The sequence below is a fragment of the Nilaparvata lugens genome, chromosome 3 (genome assembly GCF_014356525.2).
Source record: "Nilaparvata lugens isolate BPH chromosome 3, ASM1435652v1, whole genome shotgun sequence".
NCBI lineage: Eukaryota > Metazoa > Arthropoda > Insecta > Hemiptera > Delphacidae > Nilaparvata > Nilaparvata lugens.
In genome coordinates this window covers 73,801,859-73,816,577 of record NC_052506.1, presented here as the reverse complement: position 1 = coordinate 73,816,577, position 14,719 = coordinate 73,801,859, and the positions used below count along the sequence as shown (strand labels likewise).

At 35.4% G+C, this 14,719-nt stretch overlaps 1 protein-coding gene across 1 annotated transcript in view; it reads left to right on the top strand.

The window, feature by feature from the left end:
• Positions 1-1,517: 1,517 nt before the first annotated feature.
• The window catches only part of LOC111046885 (flocculation protein FLO11-like), a 46,215-nt gene continuing 33,013 nt past the window's right edge, over positions 1,518-14,719 (top strand). Inside the window, exon 1 of the mRNA XM_022332527.2 lies at positions 1,518-2,018. Within this exon, the coding sequence (XP_022188219.2) occupies positions 2,007-2,018 (12 nt within the window). The 5' untranslated portion in view covers positions 1,518-2,006. The remainder of the gene's footprint in view (positions 2,019-14,719) is intronic.

Sequence of the window (14,719 nt, the reverse complement as noted above, 5' to 3'; positions counted from 1 at the left end):
TAATTTGTAACAGAGAGGAGTTTCAAATTGGGAAATCATTATGTGAAACATAAAAATCGTTTTCCCCCATGTCATGTGTTATTCACGTGGTCTATGCTTGTGTCTGGATAAAGGGAGAGATGATTATGATACATGAATGACTCACAGTTTTAGGTGGATTCCGAACCATCGTTTGAGGGATTATAGAAAGTAGATAACCAAGTTAATTTATTGCCAGTTACCCATCCAAGAGTAATATTCGGAATTCTCGAGACTTGAACTCACGATCACTCGTTAACAGTTCTCGACGAGCACCAATTGTACTAATATATCGAACCTAGAAGGTAGAAGCACAAATGAGAATATTTATGTCTTTGCTAGAAGAAATAATGGAAGAAATGATAATGCAATGTTATATAATGTGTGAAGAGTGGCGGGACAACAGATCTTTTATCATCTGATACTGAAATTGTTTTCCTCCTTCCACCAATAAAATGCCTCAGAGTGACATTCCTTAAATGTCTTGAGAAAACGACTCATCTATTGGTACACATCAAGCTAATAAAATTACGTATTAATTCGCATAATGTATTTCTTTAATTTGGATGAATTAACTGTTTAATAAAATATTTTTAAATATGTTAGCATCGTTGATTGACTGGGGTGAATGTCAATTGTCAATTAACAGCATTGGTGAAAAATTCAGACCAGCACGCTTATATCTCGCTAATAGTCAACACTTGCCTTGAGCACACCATAGAGTACAGACATTTCAGGCAAAAAGCAATACTAATACAATATTCATCATGCTGCTCCAAACCATGAATGTATAATAATTTTCATCCTCTTGACGGATTTACACAGCTTATACGATTTTGGTCATGGGTCCGCAGTAGTCTGAGTATGAGAGTCTATGAAGTAAGTATTTGATAGTGAGTATGAGAATATTTAGAACATTTTCATCAAGGTAATTGCCAAAATATTTGTAAAATCTTCTTATTCAATACCATGGGAGGATAATTCAGGAGAGCAATCTTTTAAACAAAGACTCTATTTCATGTTAAACTCTGAACAGAGTATTTGAACAAACTGTGAACACACTACTTCTGTAATCTGTATGAAACTAATGATAGAAGCTGTTTTTTTATAATTGCAATTAAAAATATTATTGGACTTTTATTACAGTCTTGACGTTTTCACTTTGTAACAGAACTTCTACTTCAAAAACTCGTGAAAGCTTCGAAGCCATACTTCAGGGATGAGTGGTTCTTTGATGAGGCGAACAATGTTAACGGAAAGAAGGTTTCCTTTGTGTGGGGCTAATATTATTGTAGGGAGGCTAATATCAAAATGAGTAGGATGGGCTCCGAATGCGCTAGAAATGAAAAAGTCAGAAAGGGATGTTATAATGATAGAAAAGAGTCGTCGAGAGGCTGCTTCAAAGGAAGGTCGATTAAAAAAGATAGTCTTGGGGGAAGATCGGAATTTCATCCACCTGTTAGGGGATCGCTTAACCCTTCGGCCGCTGCCTTCTCCCCGGGGAGTCGAAGGTAGGAGAAGAAAAAAGATGATCTTGGGGTTAGTGAGTGGGGTGGAATTGGGGCCATATATACGGGTGGCGAGCGCCTAAGCTCTCCTTAGTCCATCCAAGACTGTGTGGCAAGCGTGTGTACTTTGTTTCTTGTTGGTGTAGATACGCGGCGATTCCGCGCCATTCGCACATCTCTCTCTCTTGCTCTCCTCCTCCGTGCACTCTGACACCTGCTGCTTTCTTCTGCATGAGGACCGAGGACCCCACATCCAGCGTGCAGTTAGAGTCCACCTTCCGCACGCTGCTCCAGCCAGCACTCACACACACCAGGAGTACCTAGTGAACAGTTGTTGCAGTTTGTGTTGACATTGCTTACATTTATGAGAATATGTCAATTTTATCGTGTAGTTTGTTAACATCGTCTAGTTTGTAACTTGTTGATCGGGATAGTTTCCGTTTTATTCGGCGCGAGTGATTGTTCACCTATCAAGTCACCATGATACTTAGGGTGAGTAACATTTTTTATTATTCATTCTTCACTAACATTCATAGAATTTCCTCTTATAAAAGAAAATACGGTTCTCAAGTTCCTTGATATGGGATAGTGTTAGATCATAATATAGTTGATTGGTGTCAATTTGATTGCTATAAAGTAGAGGTGTAGTGCTAAAATAGTGTTAAAATATTATTTATCAGAATGATCCATTTGAATTGACATACCCCCTAGCATTGGGATGGATAAGGAAGAATATTAACCTGGATCTCACCAAAAATAATTTATGATGAGCTGATCATACCTAATGAGCATATCGATGATCCCAGTGTTGAGCTTACTTTATGCAACTCGGAAAATATGATTATTCAAATTAAATTGTGCTTAGGTTTTCTAGACTCACAAACTTCAAAAATTGGAACTTTTCAAACTTCCTTCCTTATTGACGACATCAACTTCTCCAATTTCCTCTTGACATAATCATAGAAACTAGAGAATGGGAGCATTTATTTTATTCTTCTTTTTATTTATTAATAGCTAATACCTATACATAATACCCATACCTTGAATATTCATAATGCAAGTAAATTCAAATTCGTAAATCAATGAAGTATCTTCTGATTGTGTGAGGAAATAATAATCATAATCTGGGAAATTTTAACATTGACAAAAACGCATACGATAAACAGTATGTTAGGAAATTGAATGAGAATGGCTAAAATTATTTCATTCTCTATAATTTATGCATCATTCCCAAATGGACCTACAATCTCATATTCATCTCTAATAGAAAATCGTATTTATCTACAAAAATAATTCATCCCCAAATCTTTTGAAGCCTGGTTGATAAGACGAAATTCATTATATTATCGCTATATTAGTTTGGCTACTAGTAGCCTTGTATTGTAGTTTCGCTACAATTTTTATTCTTGTGATCGATTAAATAGAACAATAATTGAAAGAAAAGGAAATAATTATTATCCACTCAATTCTGTCGATATGCTTGCGAATATTGGATTTGCGAATGTCGCACAAATTGCAATAACACTGCGTCACAGGAAGGCAGTAGGCTACATTATAAATCTATCTAATTGTGGGCTGATCTTTGGAAGGAATTCATCCAGTTCAGTCTAGATTCAATACATTAAATCAATTATTTCAATTCAATTCAATTTTATAATAGCTCTGATTGAAACTATTCTATAATTGATCAATAATAACAGGGAGTTTGAATCACTTATTCAAAATTAGTGTAACTTTCTGAAAATTGGTACGGTATTTCATTGGAAGAAAATATGCTTATTTCAAGATTTCAAGCAGATTTCTCAATGGTCTGCAAGGTGATATAAAACACAGTAGGAGCCAATTCGTGAGGAGTGCAGTTATCCTTTCATATTAATCGTATTAAATGACATAATTACTAGGTTCTTGACTCTAGAGCTCAGTCTTCTCATCGAAATTTCTTCCTATGTTTGTCTTTTTTATATCTAAATTTCAAGAGATATGTGACAGTGGCACTCATCAATCCTTCCAACAACTAGCAAGCGTTTGATATCCTACGAGGCAGTAAATCTATTTACTCTGTCTTGACGAAGTGTGTAATCGAGCCAACATATAAATTTCACTTTTAGCTTAAGGGCCTCTTCAGCAGAGGTCTACTGCTCAATAAAATGCTTCTCAAAGATGCTTTCGCCCGACTTTCCCTTCATATTTTTTTTCGAACTGGATCGATGAAATCTTGGACTGGGTAGACTGCCTGATGAATATAACAAATACGCTTACGGGGTTCCTGCCGCTGCAAAGCATAATTCCGATACGTTCTATTATCGATCGTGAAAATTGATGATCGAATCAACTAGAAAGGAATAGTGGGAACATAACATCTGAGGAGGATTTTGTCAATTCCTTTCTGGTCCAAATTAGATTTAAATTAATTCACTGTCACTCTGACCCTCATTCTCTCGCTCTATTGAACTGGTCTTGAAACTGGTTGCTTTCTGCACCGGGCTTTGAAATTAATTTCACCTCTAAAAACAAATTTATGGCCGATACTGACACTGCAGTGCAGAGCACCGAAAGTAGGTCTAAAACACCCGTGTGTTCTTCAATTGAGAAAAATCACGTATCTGCTAAGTGGATGGTTCTGGAGTTTCGAATTCCTATACATAAAGCTAGCCAGTGGCCGAAATAAATCGTCAAAAATAGTCTTGTGAACTGAGCAATAATCATGGTTTTGGATTCAATTATTATAGTCAACCAAGGAAGTAATTTTCAGCACACACTCACTAAAGAACAGGTTTCTAATAGGAAACCAATTTTTTCCCAATTCAAAACACAACCAAACAAATCAACACTCAACTTGTATATTCATCCACAGAGAATCCATGAATCTCGTTCCCAATCTAAGCCATCCATGCAAATTATTCATAGCATCAAACATCTAAAAACATCATTTCATACAGTAAAAATCCTTTATTAAATAGAAACACAGGGTTCCTTTGAGCGCATTATGGTATTCGAAAAATAAGTTAGCAGTTATTATCATTGGAATGTAAGCAATTACTGAAAGTGATAGTCATTGTCACTTATTAGATGGCTATTATGGAACCGTATTGAATCTTAACTCGAAACGCTAATTGGAACTAGAATGATTCATTTCCGAATCGTATATTCCTCATTGGTCTGATCCCTTAGGAGATTGAAATTTTGTACGGCACCTTCTGTGAGAATTCATTCACAGATTAAAGAGTTCTTCTACCTATCCGCTTCACTTTCGATAAGGCAGTTTCAAAACGTAGTTGATGAAGATGTTCGTTCTTTGTTATTGCCAAGTCTTATTGAAAAGCGAAACTGATTAAACTCTTTTCAATTTCGTTGTTACGGTATGTTCTATGCAAAGTTGCTGGAAAATAGCGATTATTGATAAGTTTCATAGAAGAATGTTCATGAGTTAAGATGCACTTCCTGTTACAATGCATTGCCCTTTGCTTGTGTTTTGTTGACGCTCAGCTAGAAACGTTGAAGCAAGTTGTTCCCAAGGCGAGGAAGAAAGTCTCCCAGATCACAATCGCCGACTCACTGAGTCTCACGAAACATATAAAGCTCACCGCGATTATCAGCTTTGCGTGCGGCGAAAACCAGTTTGCAGACAAGCCAGTAAAGTACTCACTGTACAGTGTACAACTTATTACAGAAAGTGGCCAACTATCGGGCAGATTCAAGTGCCTTCCTTGGTTTTCGTGTAGCTGTTTTGTTGTTGTTCTATAATATTTTGGAATGATGAGTGTAATTTTACAAGGAATTTGATGTGTAAAAATAAACAATCAAAAGCCCCAGCAAATTCTAATGCAATCTTAACGATCTGTGAAGCGTGAAACCTAGGCTCTCTGATGGAGGATCATGATTTAATTGATCAAATTCAATTCCTATCAGAAATTTATTTATATCTGATCGCAGATAATATTTATCATTTTTTCAAGTTAATGATTCTGATGGCTTAACAATATTATCCACTCCAAATTATTATTGCTATCTTTTCTATATTCAACTTAATAATGTAAACAATTATAAGTGTTTGGATCAGTGCTTGTTTGTTAAAAGCAGGTACTGATTGGTCATCTCCAAAAGAGGCTCAATATTTTGAGTGTATCTGGTTAGCACAACAAAATTTCGAAAAAATAGAAACTCCTCTATATGCCAATCTCTTGAAATTAGTACAGGAAAATTATCAATAATTATTATGGTATGTTGATGACTATATTATCAGAATTTGCATTACTTTTATTCCTCTCTGAAGGTTTTATTCCCGTTCTGTTGAACTACTCTTTGATACGACTCAGATTTTCGCTTGAAAAATAACAAGTCATGTATAAGTACGGCCTACCTACCACCTACTCGCACTTTTTTTCTTAGCTTAACTGTATATGAAAAGAATTTGGAACAGATTGTAGAAATAGGATTCTTTGTGTTCTTCAAGGTAAATATTGTTCTTAGCAAATATTCATCAGGATCACATACAAATGTGTACTCTCACTGTTATTACAGAGGAGCGATATGTTAATAAGGAACTACACTCACGGGCTAAGCCAAACCAAACCAAACCAAACCTATTCCTAGTGAAGCGGGCGGATGAGGGACCTACTTTTCACACGTCCCTCCCACGTTTAGTTGCACTGTACGCTGTACGTTTCACACGGAAATCGTCTGATAGCTTTCAGTTTTCCATTTATTTTCAATATGATGGATATAGGAAGAGACAATGAAAGAGGCCTTAACAGAACTTTCACATTCATAATGAATCTTCACCAATAAGTTTTGAATTCCAACAATTTCAAAGGCTAATATCAACGTTTTTTCGGTGAAAATCCGTGTTGTTATTACCAAACTTAATAGCCATTCAATTGGAAACACTGACTATAAATGAACGAAAGAGCTTTATAGTGTCAGGATCTTCTTTTTAGTCTGCCCATCACTTATTTTTCTTCAAGTCGAAACTTTAATAATTATTATTGGCTAATAGAAAATCTGGCCTGATTTTTACGGATAAATTATACAATATTGAGAAGGATTTTGAAGTAACTTGATATGAGAAAGATCCCACTGGATGCATCTTTTGAAATTTTCGTGCTTAATCTGATGACATCAATTATCAGGCTAACAGCACAAATCGCCAAAAAACTTGAATATGATCCAATATTTAAGCTTACAGTAAATTATTGTTATTGTGCGGATACTAATGTTTCGACTATTTGTGATTATAAATATTTCTAGTGCCAACTGAAATATAACAAATTCAACCTAAAAAGAGTTACCTATAGAGTGATTCTCTTCAAACTGTCAGCATTGTTTGAATGGGAATATTGATGCTATTTATATGGGATAATGTCAGTTGAAAGTAAAGCTCACTTTTTGGATGCCTGTAAAGTTTCAAGAACAGTGCTTGTAGCGAACACTGCCACTAAAGATTGATCATTTGTACCACTAATACTCCCATGAATATTCAAAATGACAAGTATCTTACCTCTACAAATAACTTCATTCGGAATTGGTAATAACCGTATTAGTATTTGGAGAGAAGAATATTTATTCATTTGAAATAACGAATAGTTAGCTATGGAGGTTGATGACATCAAGTAAGTATTTGATTGGAAGTGGGCGAGCTTATGCAATAATAAGTGCATAATTCATGACAAAAGATTTCACCGACGTACGGGTACGTGATAGCACTTTGGATGAATAGGCCTCAACCTCATCAATAAGCCGTGTGTTACGCATATTGATGCGTGCCTCAATCACAAGTGTACAGTGCTCTGACTTCTGATTATAAACAAGCCGCAGTTATGTATTATTTCTATTGAAGGCATATATCTTCAGTTGGGATGATGGTAGAAATTTTAATGTGTCAATCTCCCCTGAATTTCCGGTGTAGCTGGGATTCATTGAATTCAATACAAGCCTGAGCCTCATCGTAATTCTTATTTCGCGTAACTGTATCTACCGGTGTACTATGAAATCGAAATTAATTTCCTGAATCAGAATCTATAACCAATGTATGACTCCCTATGCCAAACACAGCCACCATGGTGCAAGCGATATCATAGAATCAAAAGGGAGCATGCCACACTACGTTTTGGAAGCGCGACCGAACGCACCACCAAAAGTATGGTGGCAGTGAACCCCGACTTTTCGATCCAACAGCTGGTCGTGCGACCAAGTAATCTCATTGAATCATGGGGCATTTCCCATCACGCTTCCAAAATCGCAAACACTCAGGCTCGGTTGCACAAAAGCCTGTTACATTTTAATCGTGATTAAATGCCACAAGAACTAATTAGAGAAGACTTCTTCACGGAAAAGCCTTCTCTGATTGGTTCTCGTGGCATGTAAACATGATAAAAAATTCAACAGGCTTTTGTGCAACCAAGCCTCAGTCCACCACTGCCATATTCGTTATCTCTGATTGGTTGGAATCGATTTATGTTTCATTTGTGATATAATTTATTCAGATGACTTAGTTGTAGTTCAAACACTGTCTTACTTGTAAATATTTGTAAAAACACTTACTTTTCTTGGAGTATTGAGGTTTTAAGTGTATTAAGTGTTTTTACAAATATTTACAAGAAACACAGTGTCTGAACTACAACTAATTTATTATATAGTGTTTCGTCATGGAAAGCAAAATCAATTATTCAGATGATTGCTCCGGATGGTGGCAGTTTCGGTGGAAATAATGATGACAATGTTCTAAATATTCTGCCATCAGAATCGCGTTTTTAGTGGAACGTCCATGGTGACCGAGTGTGTCGAAGGCCTACTAATATGACATGAAATGGACTTAGCTCAGATATTATATACATCCAACCAATACTATTTTCATCGAAAGTCATTGTCAAGTTTAAACCAATAATAAATTTCTGATCATCAAGATTGTTATCAAGGTTAAATTATTATGATTGGTCCCAGATAGTTGCAGACACTAGAAGACGTTTTCATAGTGGAAGGCTTGAAGATTATCTTCAAACTACGATATAACTAATACCATTATAGCATATTACTTATACTCGCATTTCTTCAACTTATCAATATCTATGTCATGGAATTTCGTAACAGAAACTCTTTCGGAGATCTATATGATAAAAAATTGTCAGTTCATAATAGTGATAGATTTGAAACTATTCATGGTTATTACATATTGGAAATAGAAAAAACCAAAAAAGTAATCAAATTAGTAATACGTAGTATTTGTAATAATTCAACATTATTTATTTCACTCGCTTACTTGAAAATGGCATCAATATTTTGGTACATGTCGTTAGTAATAAATCAAATAAGTTTTGAAAAAATGATACTTTGATTTTTTAATTTTCAGATAAATGTAGCCCTTACCAAAAAGTTGATATTATTATTCATTGCTAATATTTTGTGTTCCGTAGTATATAGGATACATACCCTTCTAGGTGTCAAATCCATACGAAGCTTTATCAGAAACTCCCTCGAGTGGTTTGAATTCGCTTTCGAACTTATTGAGAATGATTAACGAAGAGATTAGAGTGTGATGAAAGTAGATTCATTAGCCTTGATTCCAAGTGGAAGGTTCAGTGTATATTGCTATTTGGTCAGGTGTTTTGCATTGCAAAGAAATGTTCCTGTTAGAGCGGTATACTAATGCGATGCATAACTGGTTGTGTCCAGCAAGGAGGTTACTCGCGGCAAAGTGATCTGCTGTTCATTTCCCATCGCTTCGATTTCCCAGGATGGTTTATTTAACGATTGTGAGACTTTCCACATGAGAGTTGAACAGTAATTCCCTGAGTTCTGAAATTGAGTCTTTTGATTTTTGTAACTTCCAGTGCAAGGTAAACCCTTAATGAGATGTTTTCCACTTCATCGAGTGCTGGATGCTTTGAACTTCAATGACTCATTCCAAGGAAATGCCAATTTTATCAATATTACCGTTTCATTCACAATATAGGAACTTTCTCCAAGAGCTCCAATTGACTAAATGATGGAAACATTTCTATACTAAAGAAGTTATTATGTATTTATTCAAAGGTCTCATCTAGATGAACTGATCAAACCTTTTAAAAGTTTTGGGCAATAGCCTGTTTTTTCGTTTCTGACTATTGTATCGCTTGCTTTCTGATTATTGTATAATAAATAAATAAAATAATCTAAAAAGCGTCAAATAGTATTTTATTAAAAATTGTAATATTCTAGGATCTTACAAAATGCCATGCATTCCTTGACACGTAATTTTTCTAGCGTATTTCGTAAGTCATAGATAACAGTGCAGTACTACAATAGATGATGCATCACCAACAATTTTAGTATTCTCAGCCGTGTTCAGAAGTAAAAGTTTCGGTGACGTTGTTTGTTTCTATTTTCACTTTTTGAGTATTCGTCTAATGACAGCGTCGTCGAATACCGATTGCCATGCTGTAATCTAGTTTTTAAAAGGGTATCCTTCCCGACAGCCCTCATGAATAATGGTAATTCGACTCATTGTGCTGTCTCGGTCGCGGCCCAGACACGCTTAGCCCCCAAGTCCATTTATTTGTAAAAAGCATTCGACTGCTCTATCAACAAGGGAGATTCTCTCTCTAACAAAAGGAGGAAGAAGACTCAACCAAGAATGTAGCTGAATCCTACGTTTTTTCCTAGCGTGTTTCGTCTCCAATACATTTAGAACAGAGTAAAGCCCTTTTTAGGAGCAGGCTGTCTGGTAGACATGGAATTATCTCAGTTCTCAGGTTCATTGCTTTAAAACGTGACTGCCTAAAAAATGAAGCAGACTGAAATAAAAACGAGAGTGGAATAGCTTAAGTTGTAACTTTATTCCTTCATGAATATTTTAATATCTAGGATTTTCTTTTCCCACTCATGTTCATTGGTTCACATTGAATGAATCCCATACAGAATTAATCCAATTATAAATCTCTTATTTCCTCTTTGAGGGGTACACATTAATAATAATACTCATGATAACCTCTTATCATATTCTTGTATGTTGGCCAAGTTTGTTGAGTCAACCATTTAAGCATCGATCATTAGTGTTTTGGTGGTATTTCAGAGTAGCAGCGTCTTTTCAAAGTCAAGGAATTCAACATGCTACGGTACTGTTCAACAATTATAATGTTTAATGTTGGATTATCCTTGCATATGCTCATTATTAAATTGCCCATGTCGATGGATCCAAAGCCGAAACAAATACCATTACCTATTTATTAGAAATTCTTTTCTGAGAAAGGGATTTAAAGGAGGCCTCCATAGCAACACAAATAATATAATAATGAGTATTCTTTCTATGATTTATATCAAGTATTCTTTCATCATAAATATCAAACGACCAAGTAGATAAATTTTCAACATTTCGAAATTTTTAACCATTGCCACATAGAAATTGAAATCTCTATGCTCTCTCCTGCTCTCCAATCAGTGATAATCACTTTGCATGGCTTATCACCACCAGTTATCAATTTTATCGGATGTGATCTCATGTTGCTCTTTGAAATGTTATCTCACATGCATCTATCCAGATCAATGGCATATCTGACGTACAAATCATTCGGCATTGGACGTGCGAAAATTAGTTTTATATTATGCCTTCAATCCACCCTACTCCTTTCATGGTGACTATAATGTCGATTTGTTAATTTGCCTGTCGTAAGATTTCATCGGTATAAAGAAGCGAATGGCATGCCTATCTTGTAATTGGGAAGTGAAGATTGTATTGGCTGGTCAGTACTACTAATAATAATCTTTTCAGACGTTGTACAGCTGTCAGCTTTCTACCGTTTTACTAGTAGCGGTATATAGGTATACACTGTACTAGTCTATAGCAAATATTACAGTACTGTAGTAGCTCTTGGATGTATAGAGATATAGCATAATGCCTGTGATGAAGGAGATGAATTGCTGCTACCAGATACAATTCATCTGCTTCCAACCAAATGAAAAAACCAATGTACCGTGCAGCGGCTCCAGTAGTGGAACCTGATAATAACGATGACATTAAGGTCTATTCACATGTACATGTACAGTATAACATTCAAGTGACAGTTCCTCTGTCGTTCCAATTCAAGTCTGGTATATAGGCTCACGGGGTGGTACTCTATATCCATTATCCATATTCGAGAATAACGGGTTGATTATACTAACTCAATTGTTTAAAAATCATGCAGTGGATTTTTGAAATGTCAAATATGATTGAATTAAACAATCAACCCCACACTAATGTTAGACGTATATCAGGTGAGGTATCACTTTCACAGCATGGCATCTTTAGAATACTGTACTTCAAATTACTAATTCACTCATTCATCATTATGTTTGCTGAGGCTGATCACTATCAGCTTCTAAACCCTATGATCCGCCTATGAGAGGAATGATAATGATAGATAAGAATGAGCATACAGCTCTCTAGCCACCGGGAAATGATTTGGAGTTGGAAATTTCGGTTAGTGGAGCTGGCCTGAAGAAGTCCCCCTTACTATGGGAGTACCAACAGCACTGAACCGTATGACATTTATCTTCAGATATTTTTCTCATTGGAAATCATATTTGCTCCTTCTAATGTTTTCAGTAGGCCTACCTACTGTTGATGGTACTGTTGACTATTAAAATATTGTTGCACACTCGAAGCCTGGTTCACATCACTACGCATTCTTCCGGCGATTTTTGGCCGAATTTTGGCTGAGTTTTGAACTCAATTGCGGATTGATGAATATAAACTAATCCAATTCTCCATACGAAATGGTTATTTGATCATTTTGAATGAATAGTAGACCATTGGGAAGTATAACATTGTTTGAGTAAGGTCAAGTCTAAAATAGTTTATAGCCTATGTATGCTTCAAGGAATTAAACAAAAAACAAAGAGTAAGTTCTCTAATTTTAATTTGAAAATGTGAATAGGAAAATAAGATACGATAATACAAAAAAAAATCCGATGGAAAATTTCAGGACAATATAAAATAATTAACAATCTGAAGGACAATATAATTGGAGTAAACAAATTCTAAAAGAAGTTGATTTGCAGTGAACAGGGAAAATTAGTGAAAAATGACATTTTTGGTCTTTTGATACAGATATTTTGATAAGATCAACTTCAAAACTATTCACCATTTCCATAGACGAAGTTATAACCAACTTTGGAGCGGTACATTTCATTGCCGAGGTCATGATTTTGAATGCTCGGAGTGAATATGGCTCATTCCATTATGATCAGACATACTACCTAATTTTCTTCACATCAAGCTGTGATTGAATTTGATAATCGCTTTAATGGCAAAATCTGGATAGGACAGGCGCCAGGGTAGGCAAATTTCTAAATTCGTCTGTTTGAGAATCTCATGTTAGGAAGTTGTTGATTGCATCTCGAGAACACCACTGATGCTCGGCAACCCGCAGATAAATATATCCAATTACTCATAGAAAGTTATCGTATAGTGTTACATTGGCCGCCGATGCCCAATTTCATTTTCAGCCAACAGTTATGATAAATATAGACACCGTTTCAAAATCTATTAGAAGTTTATCCAATATATATGGTACTTTCACTTTTTTATGATTGATTATCTTGCCTGAGCAAAGATTGCGAGCGAATGACAGGTGGCATTCACACCTATCTGTATCAATAATGATAATTACTGTGATGCTGCAATAGTCAAATATTACCTGTCACAAACTCTTGGAATTTTCATCTTTTGTATCTGTTTGATAAGTATCATAAATGTGTAACTGGGTGACAAATTAGTTCTGCAATGGGAATAAAACTGGAGTTAACTAAGTTGAAATTTTAGGTAAGCAAGCAGTGATCTAGCAATGGTCATAATGTAACATTTTTTTAGTGGACTAAATAATAGGTAATAATAAGTCCATATTATCATTATTACTTCCATAGCATTTTTATGAATATCAAAAAGCCTTTAGGAAAAGGTTGAGCTAAATTCAATAAATACTATAATGTGAAATGTTATTACAAAGAGATGGAAGCTGGTAAATTCGTCCAAGCTGAGCCAAGTGTGGAGTTTCATGTTTTGATTGGATGAGAAATGGAATATTATAACATCAACTAGAAACAATATTATGAATAAATTTTAATTAGACTTTTTTCTCCACTGAAGTTCAAATGCCGTTCCTCGTTATATGAAGAGTTATAGTATGGTTGAATTCTTGTATATTTTAAGATAGGCCTAGTATTGGTACGCATACGCGTTGGAATTTGTAACTGGCTTCATATGAAGAATGAGAAATTAAACTCCCAATATCCAAATTTTAGTTTCTGTCTGATCTAGAATAATCAAACAGGATTAGTTTATATTCATCAATCCGCAATTGAGTTCAAAACTCAGCCAGAATTTGGCCAAAAATCGCCGGAAGAATGCGTAGTGATGTGAACCAGGCTTCGAGTGTGCAACAATATTTTAACAGCCTTCAACAGTACCTTCAACAGTAGGTAGGCCTACTGAAAACCTTAGAAGGAGCAAATATAATTTCCAATGAGAAAAATATCTGAAGGTAAATGTGATACGGTTCATCTTTTTGTTTTCGAATCGAGTTTTTATTTCGTGAACTCTAATAATTTACGATGATGCAAAATTTGGGACTCCCTTGTAGACTTGACTATATTCAAAATATTCAGAAGCTCATTCCAGTTCCAGCACCATTAAAAAAATAGAAGACACCTATAAATAGTATTATCAGTTGAGGATGTATAAATCTTCCCTACTAGTCTCGTGAATCATGATCAAGGTTACACTGTTGTAGCAAATCATCAATACTGGAATGAGTAATAGCGACTTGCAACATACAATCATAACGGTATTTCTCTAGTTTGAGACACCTTTTAAAAGTTGAATCCAGTACAGAGATTTCGAGCAGGTACTACTAAAATGATGATCGATTGAGGAAATGCTTCCTGTAGCCTAAAATCCAGAGAGTTTCATTTTTATTCAATGCTTCTTACAAATCCTGCTTTTCAATTGCTCAGTAATTTTCATCCTCTGGCACTTGAAGTGTCACTTTTATTGCTAGAATTACTTGAAAATTCGAGGAAGGAGGTCGATGGAAAAGAATAGCCTAGGTCAGGCTGAGTTATCCATCCCAGAAGGCAAAATACTTGTGATGCACAGAAGCATCAGATAATTCTAGATGGCGTGATTCGGATTCACGTCTACCTCTTCCCTCACTTCTTTCGAAAGCTTCATGCCCAACAGG